The sequence below is a fragment of the Polyodon spathula genome, unplaced genomic scaffold (genome assembly GCF_017654505.1).
Source record: "Polyodon spathula isolate WHYD16114869_AA unplaced genomic scaffold, ASM1765450v1 scaffolds_75, whole genome shotgun sequence".
Taxonomy (NCBI): domain Eukaryota; kingdom Metazoa; phylum Chordata; class Actinopteri; order Acipenseriformes; family Polyodontidae; genus Polyodon; species Polyodon spathula.
The window spans coordinates 792-16,453 of NW_024471569.1; the positions used below are offsets into that span (position 1 = coordinate 792).

Sequence of the window (15,662 nt, forward strand, 5' to 3'; positions counted from 1 at the left end):
GAGTGATGATAAGTCAATATTATGATGTTTAATTATGTTGGTTAATGTTTCTATTGATGTTCCTTTTTTTTTGTTGTTTTTCTTGTAATGACACGTTGGAAGTTGTATTTATTGTGATTTGTAACTATATTTTGGACAAGTACTCCATTAAAATGATTTTAAACACACTGCCTGTTGCTCGTTTGGTATTTTGTTATGTGAAGTCGTGGAATTGTTAATTCTTTTGTTCTAGTCATGTTCTTTCTATTAGAAAGGTCCCCTCCACTTGCTTGTGTGTCTGTCCTGCCTAAGTGAGGGCCAAGTAGTGTTCAAAACCAAGGAAGGACCCACTACTGCTACATTGCCACCTGCAGACTACAATCTACAATCCAGTTTGCAACCAGACATTACCTAAAAGTCAAATAAAGGAATTCACCGAAGTGCACATCCTGTTTTGTGCAGGCAGAGATTTTAAACCTGCCTCTCGCATGCTTCGTGTTTGATGCTCATTGGATAACCTCCTGCATCAGAGTTGGAGTGATTGAGAGATCCCGCTGTCCCACCTGGGCTGGACAGAGTCCCAATTGAAGTAGCTTTAGTCTTGATCTGCTGCTGATTGGAAATGAACGAGTCAGTCCCAGTGGAGTGCAGAATTTGGTTTTCTGTTTTCCTGCTAGCACAGAATGCGACGAAAAAAGAAAAAACTGAAACTTTCTTTCCAGTATATTGCAAAACCCAGACAGATTGCACAATAAAATTGTGATAAAAACAAAAACATCAGATAAGCCTGCAATGATTAACTAATAATCATTTGAACTGCCTGCAAAGCGCACAGGCTTTTCAAACTGTTTTTAAAACCACATCAGAAGACTGGGAAACCGCAGGTAAGAGAATAATACTAATAATCCTAGTTTTAAAACATTTTATGGATTTTTTTTTTTTTTGGTTTTTCTCAGTTTGCTAAATACACTGTAGAAAGCATTTTACTTCATACAATCAACAATTTCAATGAAATGTTTTATTACAGACATGCTGAGTCTGGCAATTTTATTTGTCTCGGTTTTTTTGAGAGTTTGCGAGTCCAGAATTGGTAAGTATGAAAAAAAAAATTTCATATATATGTTTGTTTATGTATGTATTTTCCCAAATCTCGGGCTCTGCACCCCCCTATAGAATTAACTCATTTTACTTCATAAAGTCAAATGAAACATGTTGTTACATTAACATATTGAATTGCATACAGCGTTGTAATTTTCCATATACTTAACTAAAAACTGACAAAAATGTGACATTTTGAAATCTAGCATTAAATACTGTACTGCTTTTGGCCATAAAGGTACTATTAACTGCATTGTTGCATTGTTGCCTGTTTCCTGCGTTTTCCTTAAATTCTCCCAATTAATAATTGATAGCTGGATAGTAAAAAGAGACTTGGGTCAGGTTGGGTTTTCAGCTACCCATGCCCACTTCTAATAAAAAGTTATATAAATGATAACATTTCCTTGTTGCCGCATCACCCACACCAATTCATATCCTGTAGCATAAGAACCAAATGCGGTTGTTTTAAAAATTGCATATGGCAGTTTTATGATATATGCCACATTCCACACCCAACTTCCATACTCTGTAACCCATATTCAGTATGCTTTATGATGGGGTAGACATGGAATTCAAAGAAACGTTCCCACTCTCAGTCTGAGCTTTATTTGCTTTCAGATAATGATTGCATTAATAACAAGGACAACAGCGATGACAACAAACCAGATTTAAGCAGTCTGCCAGAAAAATTCAGATACCTTGCCAGGAGCTGCAAGGACATTAAAGAAAAATGTGGAGTTACAGAAGGTATGTAAGACTGTAGTTAAGGTTTGCATTGATTCTGCAAGCTTTATCTAAAGGGAAAATCAAATCGGCACCCTCCATCTAAAACAGAGACTGGTAAACAGATACAGGTATTAGGAAAGTCTGGTTTAGGATTAACTGAGTAAAAACGTCGAGTAAAGATAATTTTGTGTGGAAACTCAATGTCTTTATTAGTTTACTAACCAGTTAAACTGTAACACAGAAGCCTAGCAATTACTGTGTATCTTGTGTTTTAATTTGTTTGTGTTGTAATTTCAGATGGTCTTTATTTTTTAACAACCGAGACTGGACTGATCTATCAAACCTTCTGTGACATGAGCACGGATGGAGGAGGCTGGACGCTGGTCGGGAGTGTTCATGAAAACAACATGTATGGGAAGTGTACCGTGGGTGACCGCTGGTCCAGCCAGCAAGGGAATGACGCAAGACGTCCTGAAGGGGACGGCAACTGGTCCAACATGGTCACCTTTGGGTCAGCCGAAGGAGCCACCGGGGACGACTATAAAGTGAATCCTAGTTATTATTTACTCCATTGATAACGCTTCACCGTTGTTTTAATGTACGGTACAGTAATGAATACTATAGATGACCAAAACACTTATAATACATTCTCGACTTCACATCATATCAGCTATCGCTTAATTACATGTCCTGAAGAAACTAAACAAATCCTGTATTTTTCAGAATCCAGGGTATTATGACATCAAAGCTGCTGATGTGTCTATATGGCATGTTCTTAACAATGCTGAAATGATGCACTGGAGGGACACTGCCATTCTGAGATATCACACGGAAACAAAGTTCTTGCTACTTGATGGAGAAAACCTGTATGGATTATTTCAGGTAGGGTGCACCTATTCTGCATTTAGTATTAAAGGTTGGATCACCGCTCCCCAGATGATCTGCTAGCTGCAGTATCCTGATTTGGTCCATTACTGTTGAGCAAGCATGCTTAAAAACTACTTTCAGTGGTTTGAGATTGTGGTCCATTGCCATTTAGAGCTGCTCATCATCTCTCCTGGTAAATGCAGTGGTAACAAGTGTCCTGAAAAATGTATTGTAATGAACTCAGGTAATTGATTGAGGTGAGATGTAGAACAAGAGAAAAAGAGTTTTGACATTTGAGTAAGCATGCAGTGTTAGGGCCACTTCTAGGATTCTGAAGACATGCACGCCGGTTGGCTTCAGTTCGATGGAGTCCTGGAAATATATTCAGTGTTACTGAGTTTGATTTTCCGTGCTTCAGAAATATCCAGTGATATACAGGGGAGGTGTGTGTAAAACCGACAATGGACCGGTCACTCCCATTGTCTATGATTTGGGAAATAATGAATCGACCATCAAGCTATATGGACCATACATTAAAAGTGGTGGTAAGTAATAGTTTATAGTTTTGATTTTAATCATATAAGGCAATAAAATATTTAGAATTGTTCTATTTTCATTTTTTTTGTCAACAAATGTCAGCTATCGTTTGTATACAGTATAATGTCTTTAGTGTAAGATGACTATTTTAAAAGCTCTTTCAGGTATGAATATATATATATATATATATATATATATATATATATATATATATATATATATATATATATATATATATAATATAATATAATATAGTTAATGTGTAATCACAAACACACAAACTATTAACTGCATGGAACAGCAAAAGCACTCTAATGGAGGGTGATGCAGGGTGGGTTCTGATTGTATACGGATTCCCAGCGTGGTACAGTGGTATGGTTATATTGGTTATTATACTGACCTTTCTTACTGTGTACTTTAACAGGTGAATGTGAACCAGGCTTCATACATTTTCGAGTTTTTAATAGAGAGCAAGCAGCGCTGGCAATCTGCTCTGGAGTCAAAGCAACTGGATGTAACGTTGAACACGTACGTGCAGCTTCGTTACTGTATGCAAAAGAAATATAGAACGGTAAAATCTATGTAATCAAATTTTAGGATCGAAACCTATATGAACATAATTTGCATATTTAGATATATACACATTGTTGGCCGCATTGATCCATAATCTATTCACTGTGCTCTTGTGCAGTGCTGTTTGGGAGGAGGGGGGTTCTTCCCTGAAGGCAACCCCGTACAGTGTGGGGACTTCTCAAGCTGGGACTGGAGTGGATACGGAACAGGAGCAGGGTATAGTGCTTCCAAGGAGATGACGGAATCAACGATGCTGATGTTCTACCGATGAACCGCAGACAAGCGGGAGCAGCATTCTGTGTGCATCGCGTCTTTTAAAGTCTATTCCGTTGATAGAAAACTAAATGCTGTTTTAAATAATAAAAAAATAAATAAAATAAAAATAATATTTATTTGCATTTATTTCTTTTATTTATATAGCGCCTTTCATACCATGGTATCTCAAAGCGCTTTACAGACAGTATGTATCATGATCAATGCAGAACAGTATAATCACACAATTAACAAAACACGATCATATTAATAATGTGATTGTATCTAGATGTGACGTTTATTTATTTATTTATTTATTTTAAACACAGGAAAAGGCTTAACCAAAACAGTTTTGAAGGCAGCAGGAACTATTCCTGTTGAGAAAGATCTATGTATTATAATAAGAACAAAATCTCTTAAAATGACACATTTGTTCCTAACGATTCTCCCAGAACCAACTGTCTATTCTCACTAGTGCTTGAGTATAGATCCGATCAGACCGTCCGGGCATCCTGTGTTTTGGATGAGTGAATAAAACAATCAGGGTTGAAATCGATCACAGCAATACCTCCAGCAAAGGATTGTTGTAAACACTACAGTGTGTTCTGTAAACCTGATAGCCTGTATAGGCTAATGGTGTAGAATGTCTTGGATTAAGGGGTGTGTTTCAATGATCTCCACAGTGTCTGATCTGTTTAAATACAGCAGGGTTTTTTTCCAGGGATGATCTTATTAACCTGTTTATTAAAATGACTGTACAATAAATATACTGTGAAATGAGGTTGATTTCTAATTTAGGGTGCCTTGAACCCCTACAAAAGTGATCCTGTAGGTTCCAGGAAAGGAGGTTATTGACACCTGGGAATACTGGAAAAGGTTTGTGTAATTAGCAAAACTGCAGCACTGCAGCCTTGCTTCAATCACAGGTCAAGGGTATAAAAGATACCTTTTTCACTGCCTCCATGCTTCATGTTCTAAAGAATGCAGGATGTGCCCGTTCTCTTGACGGCATGCCCCGTTTCATGTTTTTGTTATTTTTTCGTGTGCCAAAAAGATTGCAGGTTTCAAAGTTCGCTATAAGAATGTAGAAAAATGATTTGTATACAAACAAATGTTGTTTTAAAGGTTTAAGAAATAGTGCCATATATATTTGAGTCAGTTTGTTCTTAAAAAGAGTGATGATAAGTCAATATTATGATGTTTAATTATGTTGGTTAATGTTTCTATTGATGTTCCTTTTTTTTTGTTGTTTTTCTTGTAATGACACGTTGGAAGTTGTATTTATTGTGATTTGTAACTATATTTTGGACAAGTACTCCATTAAAATGATTTTAAACACACTGCCTGTTGCTCGTTTGGTATTTTGTTATGTGAAGTCGTGGAATTGTTAATTCTTTTGTTCTAGTCATGTTCTTTCTATTAGAAAGGTCCCCTCCACTTGCTTGTGTGTCTGTCCTGCCTAAGTGAGGGCCAAGTAGTGTTCAAAACCAAGGAAGGACCCACTACTGCTACATTGCCACCTGCAGACTACAATCTACAATCCAGTTTGCAACCAGACATTACCTAAAAGTCAAATAAAGGAATTCACCGAAGTGCACATCCTGTTTTGTGCAGGCAGAGATTTTAAACCTGCCTCTCGCATGCTTCGTGTTTGATGCTCATTGGATAACCTCCTGCATCAGAGTTGGAGTGATTGAGAGATCCCGCTGTCCCACCTGGGCTGGACAGAGTCCCAATTGAAGTAGCTTTAGTCTTGATCTGCTGCTGATTGGAAATGAACGAGTCAGTCCCAGTGGAGTGCAGAATTCGGTTTTCTGTTTTCCTGCTAGCACAGAATGCGACGAAAAAAGAAAAAACTGAAACTTTCTTTCCAGTATATTGCAAAACCCAGACAGATTGCACAATAAAATTGTGATAAAAACAAAAACATCAGATAAGCCTGCAATGATTAACTAATAATCATTTGAACTGCCTGCAAAGCGCACAGGCTTTTCAAACTGTTTTTAAAACCACATCAGAAGACTGGGAAACCGCAGGTAAGAGAATAATACTAATAATCCTAGTTTTAAAACATTTTATGGATTTTTTTTTTTTTGGTTTTTCTCAGTTTGCTAAATACACTGTAGAAAGCATTTTACTTCATACAATCAACAATTTCAATGAAATGTTTTATTACAGACATGCTGAGTCTGGCAATTTTATTTGTCTCGGTTTTTTTGAGAGTTTGCGAGTCCAGAATTGGTAAGTATGAAAAAAAAAATTTCATATATATGTTTGTTTATGTATGTATTTTCCCAAATCTCGGGCTCTGCACCCCCCTATAGAATTAACTCATTTTACTTCATAAAGTCAAATGAAACATGTTGTTACATTAACATATTGAATTGCATACAGCGTTGTAATTTTCCATATACTTAACTAAAAACTGACAAAAATGTGACATTTTGAAATCTAGCATTAAATACTGTACTGCTTTTGGCCATAAAGGTACTATTAACTGCATTGTTGCATTGTTGCCTGTTTCCTGCGTTTTCCTTAAATTCTCCCAATTAATAATTGATAGCTGGATAGTAAAAAGAGACTTGGGTCAGGTTGGGTTTTCAGCTACCCATGCCCACTTCTAATAAAAAGTTATATAAATGATAACATTTCCTTGTTGCCGCATCACCCACACCAATTCATATCCTGTAGCATAAGAACCAAATGCGGTTGTTTTAAAAATTGCATATGGCAGTTTTATGATATATGCCACATTCCACACCCAACTTCCATACTCTGTAACCCATATTCAGTATGCTTTATGATGGGGTAGACATGGAATTCAAAGAAACGTTCCCACTCTCAGTCTGAGCTTTATTTGCTTTCAGATAATGATTGCATTAATAACAAGGACAACAGCGATGACAACAAACCAGATTTAAGCAGTCTGCCAGAAAAATTCAGATACCTTGCCAGGAGCTGCAAGGACATTAAAGAAAAATGTGGAGTTACAGAAGGTATGTAAGACTGTAGTTAAGGTTTGCATTGATTCTGCAAGCTTTATCTAAAGGGAAAATCAAATCGGCACCCTCCATCTAAAACAGAGACTGGTAAACAGATACAGGTATTAGGAAAGTCTGGTTTAGGATTAACTGAGTAAAAACGTCGAGTAAAGATAATTTTGTGTGGAAACTCAATGTCTTTATTAGTTTACTAACCAGTTAAACTGTAACACAGAAGCCTAGCAATTACTGTGTATCTTGTGTTTTAATTTGTTTGTGTTGTAATTTCAGATGGTCTTTATTTTTTAACAACCGAGACTGGACTGATCTATCAAACCTTCTGTGACATGAGCACGGATGGAGGAGGCTGGACGCTGGTCGGGAGTGTTCATGAAAACAACATGTATGGGAAGTGTACCGTGGGTGACCGCTGGTCCAGCCAGCAAGGGAATGACGCAAGACGTCCTGAAGGGGACGGCAACTGGTCCAACATGGTCACCTTTGGGTCAGCCGAAGGAGCCACCGGGGACGACTATAAAGTGAATCCTAGTTATTATTTACTCCATTGATAACGCTTCACCGTTGTTTTAATGTACGGTACAGTAATGAATACTATAGATGACCAAAACACTTATAATACATTCTCGACTTCACATCATATCAGCTATCGCTTAATTACATGTCCTGAAGAAACTAAACAAATCCTGTATTTTTCAGAATCCAGGGTATTATGACATCAAAGCTGCTGATGTGTCTATATGGCATGTTCTTAACAATGCTGAAATGATGCACTGGAGGGACACTGCCATTCTGAGATATCACACGGAAACAAAGTTCTTGCTACTTGATGGAGAAAACCTGTATGGATTATTTCAGGTAGGGTGCACCTATTCTGCATTTAGTATTAAAGGTTGGATCACCGCTCCCCAGATGATCTGCTAGCTGCAGTATCCTGATTTGGTCCATTACTGTTGAGCAAGCATGCTTAAAAACTACTTTCAGTGGTTTGAGATTGTGGTCCATTGCCATTTAGAGCTGCTCATCATCTCTCCTGGTAAATGCAGTGGTAACAAGTGTCCTGAAAAATGTATTGTAATGAACTCAGGTAATTGATTGAGGTGAGATGTAGAACAAGAGAAAAAGAGTTTTGACATTTGAGTAAGCATGCAGTGTTAGGGCCACTTCTATGATTCTGAAGACATGCACGCCGGTTGGCTTCAGTTCGATGGAGTCCTGGAAATATATTCAGTGTTACTGAGTTTGATTTTCCGTGCTTCAGAAATATCCAGTGATATACAGGGGAGGTGTGTGTAAAACCGACAATGGACCGGTCACTCCCATTGTCTATGATTTGGGAAATAATGAATCGACCATCAAGCTATATGGACCATACATTAAAAGTGGTGGTAAGTAATAGTTTATAGTTTTGATTTTAATCATATAAGGCAATAAAATATTTAGAATTGTTCTATTTTCATTTTTTTTGTCAACAAATGTCAGCTATCGTTTGTATACAGTATAATGTCTTTAGTGTAAGATGACTATTTTAAAAGCTCTTTCAGGTATGAATATATATATATATATATATATATATATATATATATATATATATATATATATATATATATATATATATATAATATAATATAGTTAATGTGTAATCACAAACACACAAACTATTAACTGCATGGAACAGCAAAAGCACTCTAATGGAGGGTGATGCAGGGTGGGTTCTGATTGTATACGGATTCCCAGCGTGGTACAGTGGTATGGTTATATTGGTTATTATACTGACCTTTCTTACTGTGTACTTTAACAGGTGAATGTGAACCAGGCTTCATACATTTTCGAGTTTTTAATAGAGAGCAAGCAGCGCTGGCAATCTGCTCTGGAGTCAAAGCAACTGGATGTAACGTTGAACACGTACGTGCAGCTTCGTTACTGTATGCAAAAGAAATATAGAACGGTAAAATCTATGTAATCAAATTTTAGGATCGAAACCTATATGAACATAATTTGCATATTTAGATATATACACATTGTTGGCCGCATTGATCCATAATCTATTCACTGTGCTCTTGTGCAGTGCTGTTTGGGAGGAGGGGGGTTCTTCCCTGAAGGCAACCCCGTACAGTGTGGGGACTTCTCAAGCTGGGACTGGAGTGGATACGGAACAGGAGCAGGGTATAGTGCTTCCAAGGAGATGACGGAATCAACGATGCTGATGTTCTACCGATGAACCGCAGACAAGCGGGAGCAGCATTCTGTGTGCATCGCGTCTTTTAAAGTCTATTCCGTTGATAGAAAACTAAATGCTGTTTTAAATAATAAAAAAATAAATAAAATAAAAATAATATTTATTTGCATTTATTTCTTTTATTTATATAGCGCCTTTCATACCATGGTATCTCAAAGCGCTTTACAGACAGTATGTATCATGATCAATGCAGAACAGTATAATCACACAATTAACAAAACACGATCATATTAATAATGTGATTGTATCTAGATGTGACGTTTATTTATTTATTTATTTATTTTAAACACAGGAAAAGGCTTAACCAAAACAGTTTTGAAGGCAGCAGGAACTATTCCTGTTGAGAAAGATCTATGTATTATAATAAGAACAAAATCTCTTAAAATGACACATTTGTTCCTAACGATTCTCCCAGAACCAACTGTCTATTCTCACTAGTGCTTGAGTATAGATCCGATCAGACCGTCCGGGGATCCTGTGTTTTGGATGAGTGAATAAAACAATCAGGGTTGAAATCGATCACAGCAATACCTCCAGCAAAGGATTGTTGTAAACACTACAGTGTGTTCTGTAAACCTGATAGCCTGTATAGGCTAATGGTGTAGAATGTCTTGGATTAAGGGGTGTGTTTCAATGATCTCCACAGTGTCTGATCTGTTTAAATACAGCAGGGTTTTTTTTCCAGGGATGATCTTATTAACCTGTTTATTAAAATGACTGTACAATAAATATACTGTGAAATGAGGTTGATTTCTAATTTAGGGTGCCTTGAACCCCTACAAAAGTGATCCTGTAGGTTCCAGGAAAGGAGGTTATTGACACCTGGGAATACTGGAAAAGGTTTGTGTAATTAGCAAAACTGCAGCACTGCAGCCTTGCTTCAATCACAGGTCAAGGGTATAAAAGATACCTTTTTCACTGCCTCCATGCTTCATGTTCTAAAGAATGCAGGATGTGCCCGTTCTCTTGACGGCATGCCCCGTTTCATGTTTTTGTTATTTTTTCGTGTGCCAAAAAGATTGCAGGTTTCAAAGTTCGCTATAAGAATGTAGAAAAATGATTTGTATACAAACAAATGTTGTTTTAAAGGTTTAAGAAATAGTGCCATATATATTTGAGTCAGTTTGTTCTTAAAAAGAGTGATGATAAGTCAATATTATTATGTTTAATTATGTTGGTTAATGTTTCTATTGATGTTCCTTTTTTTTTGTTGTTTTTCTTGTAATGACACGTTGGAAGTTGTATTTATTGTGATTTGTAACTATATTTTGGACAAGTACTCCATTAAAATGATTTTAAACACACTGCCTGTTGCTCGTTTGGTATTTTGTTATGTGAAGTCGTGGAATTGTTAATTCTTTTGTTCTAGTCATGTTCTTTCTATTAGAAAGGTCCCCTCCACTTGCTTGTGTGTCTGTCCTGCCTAAGTGAGGGCCAAGTAGTGTTCAAAACCAAGGAAGGACCCACTACTGCTACATTGCCACCTGCAGACTACAATCTACAATCCAGTTTGCAACCAGACATTACCTAAAAGTCAAATAAAGGAATTCACCGAAGTGCACATCCTGTTTTGTGCAGGCAGAGATTTTAAACCTGCCTCTCGCATGCTTCGTGTTTGATGCTCATTGGATAACCTCCTGCATCAGAGTTGGAGTGATTGAGAGATCCCGCTGTCCCACCTGGGCTGGACAGAGTCCCAATTGAAGTAGCTTTAGTCTTGATCTGCTGCTGATTGGAAATGAACGAGTCAGTCCCAGTGGAGTGCAGAATTCGGTTTTCTGTTTTCCTGCTAGCACAGAATGCGACGAAAAAAGAAAAAACTGAAACTTTCTTTCCAGTATATTGCAAAACCCAGACAGATTGCACAATAAAATTGTGATAAAAACAAAAACATCAGATAAGCCTGCAATGATTAACTAATAATCATTTGAACTGCCTGCAAAGCGCACAGGCTTTTCAAACTGTTTTTAAAACCACATCAGAAGACTGGGAAACCGCAGGTAAGAGAATAATACTAATAATCCTAGTTTTAAAACATTTTATGGATTTTTTTTTTTTGGGTTTTTCTCAGTTTGCTAAATACACTGTAGAAAGCATTTTACTTCATACAATCAACAATTTCAATGAAATGTTTTATAACAGACATGCTGAGTCTGGCAATTTTATTTGTCTCGGTTTTTTTGAGAGTTTGCGAGTCCAGAATTGGTAAGTATGAAAAAAAAAATTTCATATATATGTTTGTTTATGTATGTATTTTCCCAAATCTCGGGCTCTGCACCCCCCTATAGAATTAACTCATTTTACTTCATAAAGTCAAATGAAACATGTTGTTACATTAACATATTGAATTGCATACAGCGTTGTAATTTTCCATATACTTAACTAAAAACTGACAAAAATGTGACATTTTGAAATCTAGCATTAAATACTGTACTGCTTTTGGCCATAAATGTACTATTAACTGCATTGTTGCATTGTTGCCTGTTTCCTGCGTTTTCCTTAAATTCTCCCAATTAATAATTGATAGCTGGATAGTAAAAAGAGACTTGGGTCAGGTTGGGTTTTCAGCTACCCATGCCCACTTCTAATAAAAAGTTATATAAATGATAACATTTCCTTGTTGCCGCATCACCCACACCAATTCATATCCTGTAGCATAAGAACCAAATGCGGTTGTTTTAAAAATTGCATATGGCAGTTTTATGATATATGCCACATTCCACACCCAACTTCCATACTCTGTAACCCATATTCAGTATGCTTTATGATGGGGTAGACATGGAATTCAAAGAAACGTTCCCACTCTCAGTCTGAGCTTTATTTGCTTTCAGATGATGATTGCATTAATAACAACAACAACAGCGATGACAACAAACCAGATTTAAGCAGTCTGCCAGAAAAATTCAGATACCTTGCCAGGAGCTGCAAGGACATTAAAGAAAAATGTGGAGTTACAGAAGGTATGTAAGACTGTAGTTAAGGTTTGCATTGATTCTGCAAGCTTTATCTAAAGGGAAAATCAAATCGGCACCCTCCATCTAAAACAGAGACTGGTAAACAGATACAGGTATTAGGAAAGTCTGGTTTAGGATTAACTGAGTAAAAACGTCGAGTAAAGATAATTTTGTGTGGAAACTCAATGTCTTTATTAGTTTACTAACCAGTTAAACTGTAACACAGAAGCCTAGCAATTACTGTGTATCTTGTGTTTTAATTTGTTTGTGTTGTAATTTCAGATGGTCTTTATTTTTTAACAACCGAGACTGGACTGATCTATCAAACCTTCTGTGACATGAGCACGGATGGAGGAGGCTGGACGCTGGTCGGGAGTGTTCATGAAAACAACATGTATGGGAAGTGTACCGTGGGTGACCGCTGGTCCAGCCAGCAAGGGAATGACGCAAGACGTCCTGAAGGGGACGGCAACTGGTCCAACATGGTCACCTTTGGGTCAGCCGAAGGAGCCACCGGGGACGACTATAAAGTGAATCCTAGTTATTATTTACTCCATTGATAACGCTTCACCGTTGTTTTAATGTACGGTACAGTAATGAATACTATAGATGACCAAAACACTTATAATACATTCTCGACTTCACATCATATCAGCTATCGCTTAATTACATGTCCTGAAGAAACTAAACAAATCCTGTATTTTTCAGAATCCAGGGTATTATGACATCAAAGCTGCTGATGTGTCTATATGGCATGTTCTTAACAATGCTGAAATGATGCACTGGAGGGACACTGCCATTCTGAGATATCACACGGAAACAAAGTTCTTGCTACTTGATGGAGAAAACCTGTATGGATTATTTCAGGTAGGGTGCACCTATTCTGCATTTAGTATTAAAGGTTGGATCACCGCTCCCCAGATGATCTGCTAGCTGCAGTATCCTGATTTGGTCCATTACTGTTGAGCAAGCATGCTTAAAAACTACTTTCAGTGGTTTGAGATTGTGGTCCATTGCCATTTAGAGCTGCTCATCATCTCTCCTGGTAAATGCAGTGGTAACAAGTGTCCTGAAAAATGTATTGTAATGAACTCAGGTAATTGATTGAGGTGAGATGTAGAACAAGAGAAAAAGAGTTTTGACATTTGAGTAAGCATGCAGTGTTAGGGCCACTTCTATGATTCTGAAGACATGCACGCCGGTTGGCTTCAGTTCGATGGAGTCCTGGAAATATATTCAGTGTTACTGAGTTTGATTTTCCGTGCTTCAGAAATATCCAGTGATATACAGGGGAGGTGTGTGTAAAACCGACAATGGACCGGTCACTCCCATTGTCTATGATTTGGGAAATAATGAATCGACCATCAAGCTATATGGACCATACATTAAAAGTGGTGGTAAGTAATAGTTTATAGTTTTGATTTTAATCATATAAGGCAATAAAATATTTAGAATTGTTCTATTTTCATTTTTTTTGTCAACAAATGTCAGCTATCGTTTGTATACAGTATAATGTCTTTAGTGTAAGATGACTATTTTAAAAGCTCTTTCAGGTATGAATATATATATATATATATATATATATATATATATATATATATATATATATATATATATATATATAATATAATATAATATAGTTAATGTGTAATCACAAACACACAAACTATTAACTGCATGGAACAGCAAAAGCACTCTAATGGAGGGTGATGCAGGGTGGGTTCTGATTGTATACGGATTCCCAGCGTGGTACAGTGGTATGGTTATATTGGTTATTATACTGACCTTTCTTACTGTGTACTTTAACAGGTGAATGTGAACCAGGCTTCATACATTTTCGAGTTTTTAATAGCGAGCAAGCAGCGCTGGCAATCTGCTCTGGAGTCAAAGCAACTGGATGTAACGTTGAACACGTACGTGCAGCTTCGTTACTGTATGCAAAAGAAATATAGAACGGTAAAATCTATGTAATCAAATTTTAGGATCGAAACCTATATGAACATAATTTACATATTTAGATATATACACATTGTTGGCCGCATTGATCCATAATCTATTCACTGTGCTCTTGTGCAGTGCTGTTTGGGAGGAGGGGGGTTCTTCCCTGAAGGCAACCCCGTACAGTGTGGGGACTTCTCAAGCTGGGACTGGAGTGGATACGGAACAGGAGCAGGGTATAGTGCTTCCAAGGAGATGACGGAATCAACGATGCTGATGTTCTACCGATGAACCGCAGACAAGCGGGAGCAGCATTCTGTGTGCATCGCGTCTTTTAAAGTCTATTCCGTTGATAGAAAACTAAATGCTGTTTTAAATAATAAAAAAATAAATAAAATAAAAATAATATTTATTTGCATTTATTTCTTTTATTTATATAGCGCCTTTCATACCATGGTATCTCAAAGCGCTTTACAGACAGTATGTATCATGATCAATGCAGAACAGTATAATCACACAATTAACAAAACACGATCATATTAATAATGTGATTGTATCTAGATGTGACGTTTATTTATTTATTTATTTATTTTAAACACAGGAAAAGGCTTAACCAAAACAGTTTTGAAGGCAGCAGGAACTATTCCTGTTGAAAAAGATCTATGTATTATAATAAGAACAAAATCTCTTAAAATAACACATTTGTTCCTAACGATTCTCCCAGAACCAACTGTCTATTCTAAAACCGCTGTCGCGATACCTGTACTTTTACGAATTGACAGTAGATGGCGGCAAACCACAATCGTTATTTAGTAATAAAACAGCCTCATCGTGACTGGCATTTCCCTGCAACCTCTCCTTATCAGTCTCCTGTTTCTTCCAAGTGATGGTGGCAGAGCCAGGTGCTTTGATGTAGTCACTGGGGTTCCCTTTTTAAGGATGGAAAGCAGACTCCCATTGCATAGCAGTTTGATCCAGTCCTGATTTTGTTATGAGTTTAATAAGACACACCCGAGCTTGTTACCTATACACTGTGGCTAATAAAGCTAGTTGTAAAACCTGGAATGGGCGAACCTGCTATGCAATAATATCCCCATCCCTCTATATATGTACTGTATTAGGTACAATTGTGATCAACATAAATTTAAAAAAAATAACCAATAAATTAACTAAATTCGATTTCCACAGGTCTTATTCAAAACTGAATTATTATTAAAAACTACGTTGTTCTCGTTTATTTTCAAGGATTATGTCTTTATTTTTAAATCTATTAAATTAATCTGTCGAGCTCTCTTGAGGTGTCGTGGGGGCTAGTCAACGAAACAACGAGGACAGAAGTTGCCCACTTGAAGACCCCAGAAGTGTACCCTACTTAGCTCAATCTAGACGGTTGTCATGCTGATGCGCTGGGGACTCCGCACTGTGGCTGATCCCCGGAGCCAGCATCGTTGCCGTTGTGTTTGCTGATGCGCTAGGAAGGCAAAATGAGCTGATCCCTGG

The 15,662-nt window shown here is 37.2% G+C and overlaps 3 protein-coding genes across 6 annotated transcripts; all 3 read left to right on the forward strand.

Moving 5' to 3' along the window:
- The first annotated feature begins 767 nt into the window (after positions 1 to 767).
- Positions 768 to 4,166, forward strand: LOC121308011 (intelectin-1-like). 2 transcript variants are annotated; one of them, XM_041240305.1, is made up of 8 exons: positions 768 to 863; positions 1,007 to 1,069; positions 1,696 to 1,824; positions 2,101 to 2,348; positions 2,527 to 2,685; positions 3,089 to 3,215; positions 3,632 to 3,778; positions 3,899 to 3,967. In XM_041240305.1, the coding sequence occupies exons 2-7, from the start codon at positions 1,009 to 1,011 to the stop codon at positions 3,772 to 3,774; spliced, it is 867 nt and encodes a 288-aa protein (XP_041096239.1). In that variant the 5' UTR covers positions 768 to 863; positions 1,007 to 1,008; the 3' UTR covers positions 3,775 to 3,778; positions 3,899 to 3,967. The 2 variants fall into 2 exon arrangements, with proteins under 2 accessions (XP_041096239.1, XP_041096238.1); XM_041240304.1 differs by having other exon boundaries at positions 770 to 863; positions 3,632 to 3,735; positions 3,899 to 4,166.
- Positions 4,167 to 5,972: 1,806 nt separating this feature from the next.
- Positions 5,973 to 9,367, forward strand: LOC121308009 (intelectin-1-like). Of its 2 annotated transcripts, none has more exons than XM_041240303.1 (8): positions 5,973 to 6,068; positions 6,211 to 6,273; positions 6,900 to 7,028; positions 7,305 to 7,552; positions 7,731 to 7,889; positions 8,293 to 8,419; positions 8,833 to 8,979; positions 9,100 to 9,168. In XM_041240303.1, exons 2-7 carry the CDS (start codon positions 6,213 to 6,215, stop codon positions 8,973 to 8,975), a joined length of 867 nt encoding a protein of 288 aa, XP_041096237.1. In that variant the 5' UTR covers positions 5,973 to 6,068; positions 6,211 to 6,212; the 3' UTR covers positions 8,976 to 8,979; positions 9,100 to 9,168. The 2 variants fall into 2 exon arrangements, with proteins under 2 accessions (XP_041096237.1, XP_041096236.1); XM_041240302.1 differs by having other exon boundaries at positions 5,975 to 6,068; positions 8,833 to 8,936; positions 9,100 to 9,367.
- A 1,805-nt stretch (positions 9,368 to 11,172) lies between these two features.
- On the forward strand, positions 11,173 to 14,568 carry LOC121308012 (intelectin-1-like). Of its 2 annotated transcripts, none has more exons than XM_041240308.1 (8): positions 11,173 to 11,270; positions 11,413 to 11,475; positions 12,102 to 12,230; positions 12,507 to 12,754; positions 12,933 to 13,091; positions 13,495 to 13,621; positions 14,034 to 14,180; positions 14,301 to 14,371. In XM_041240308.1, the coding sequence occupies exons 2-7, from the start codon at positions 11,415 to 11,417 to the stop codon at positions 14,174 to 14,176; spliced, it is 867 nt and encodes a 288-aa protein (XP_041096242.1). In that variant the 5' UTR covers positions 11,173 to 11,270; positions 11,413 to 11,414; the 3' UTR covers positions 14,177 to 14,180; positions 14,301 to 14,371. The 2 variants fall into 2 exon arrangements, with proteins under 2 accessions (XP_041096242.1, XP_041096240.1); XM_041240306.1 differs by having other exon boundaries at positions 11,175 to 11,270; positions 14,034 to 14,137; positions 14,301 to 14,568.
- Positions 14,569 to 15,662: the final 1,094 nt, after the last annotated feature.

Coding starts and splice junctions, on each gene's coding strand:
- LOC121308011 (XM_041240304.1), top strand. CDS start 1,009: ATGCTGAGTCTGGCAATTTTATTTGTCTCGGTTTTTTTGAGAGTTTGC. Junction 1,070..1,695: donor AGTTTGCGAGTCCAGAATTG/GTAAGTATGAAA, acceptor ATTTGCTTTCAG/ATAATGATTGCATTAATAAC. Junction 3,216..3,631: donor ACCATACATTAAAAGTGGTG/GTAAGTAATAGT, acceptor GTACTTTAACAG/GTGAATGTGAACCAGGCTTC.
- LOC121308009 (XM_041240302.1), top strand. CDS start 6,213: ATGCTGAGTCTGGCAATTTTATTTGTCTCGGTTTTTTTGAGAGTTTGC. Junction 7,890..8,292: donor ACCTGTATGGATTATTTCAG/GTAGGGTGCACC, acceptor TCCGTGCTTCAG/AAATATCCAGTGATATACAG. Junction 8,420..8,832: donor ACCATACATTAAAAGTGGTG/GTAAGTAATAGT, acceptor GTACTTTAACAG/GTGAATGTGAACCAGGCTTC.
- LOC121308012 (XM_041240306.1), top strand. CDS start 11,415: ATGCTGAGTCTGGCAATTTTATTTGTCTCGGTTTTTTTGAGAGTTTGC. Junction 13,622..14,033: donor ACCATACATTAAAAGTGGTG/GTAAGTAATAGT, acceptor GTACTTTAACAG/GTGAATGTGAACCAGGCTTC. Junction 14,138..14,300: donor CTGGATGTAACGTTGAACAC/GTACGTGCAGCT, acceptor GCTCTTGTGCAG/TGCTGTTTGGGAGGAGGGGG.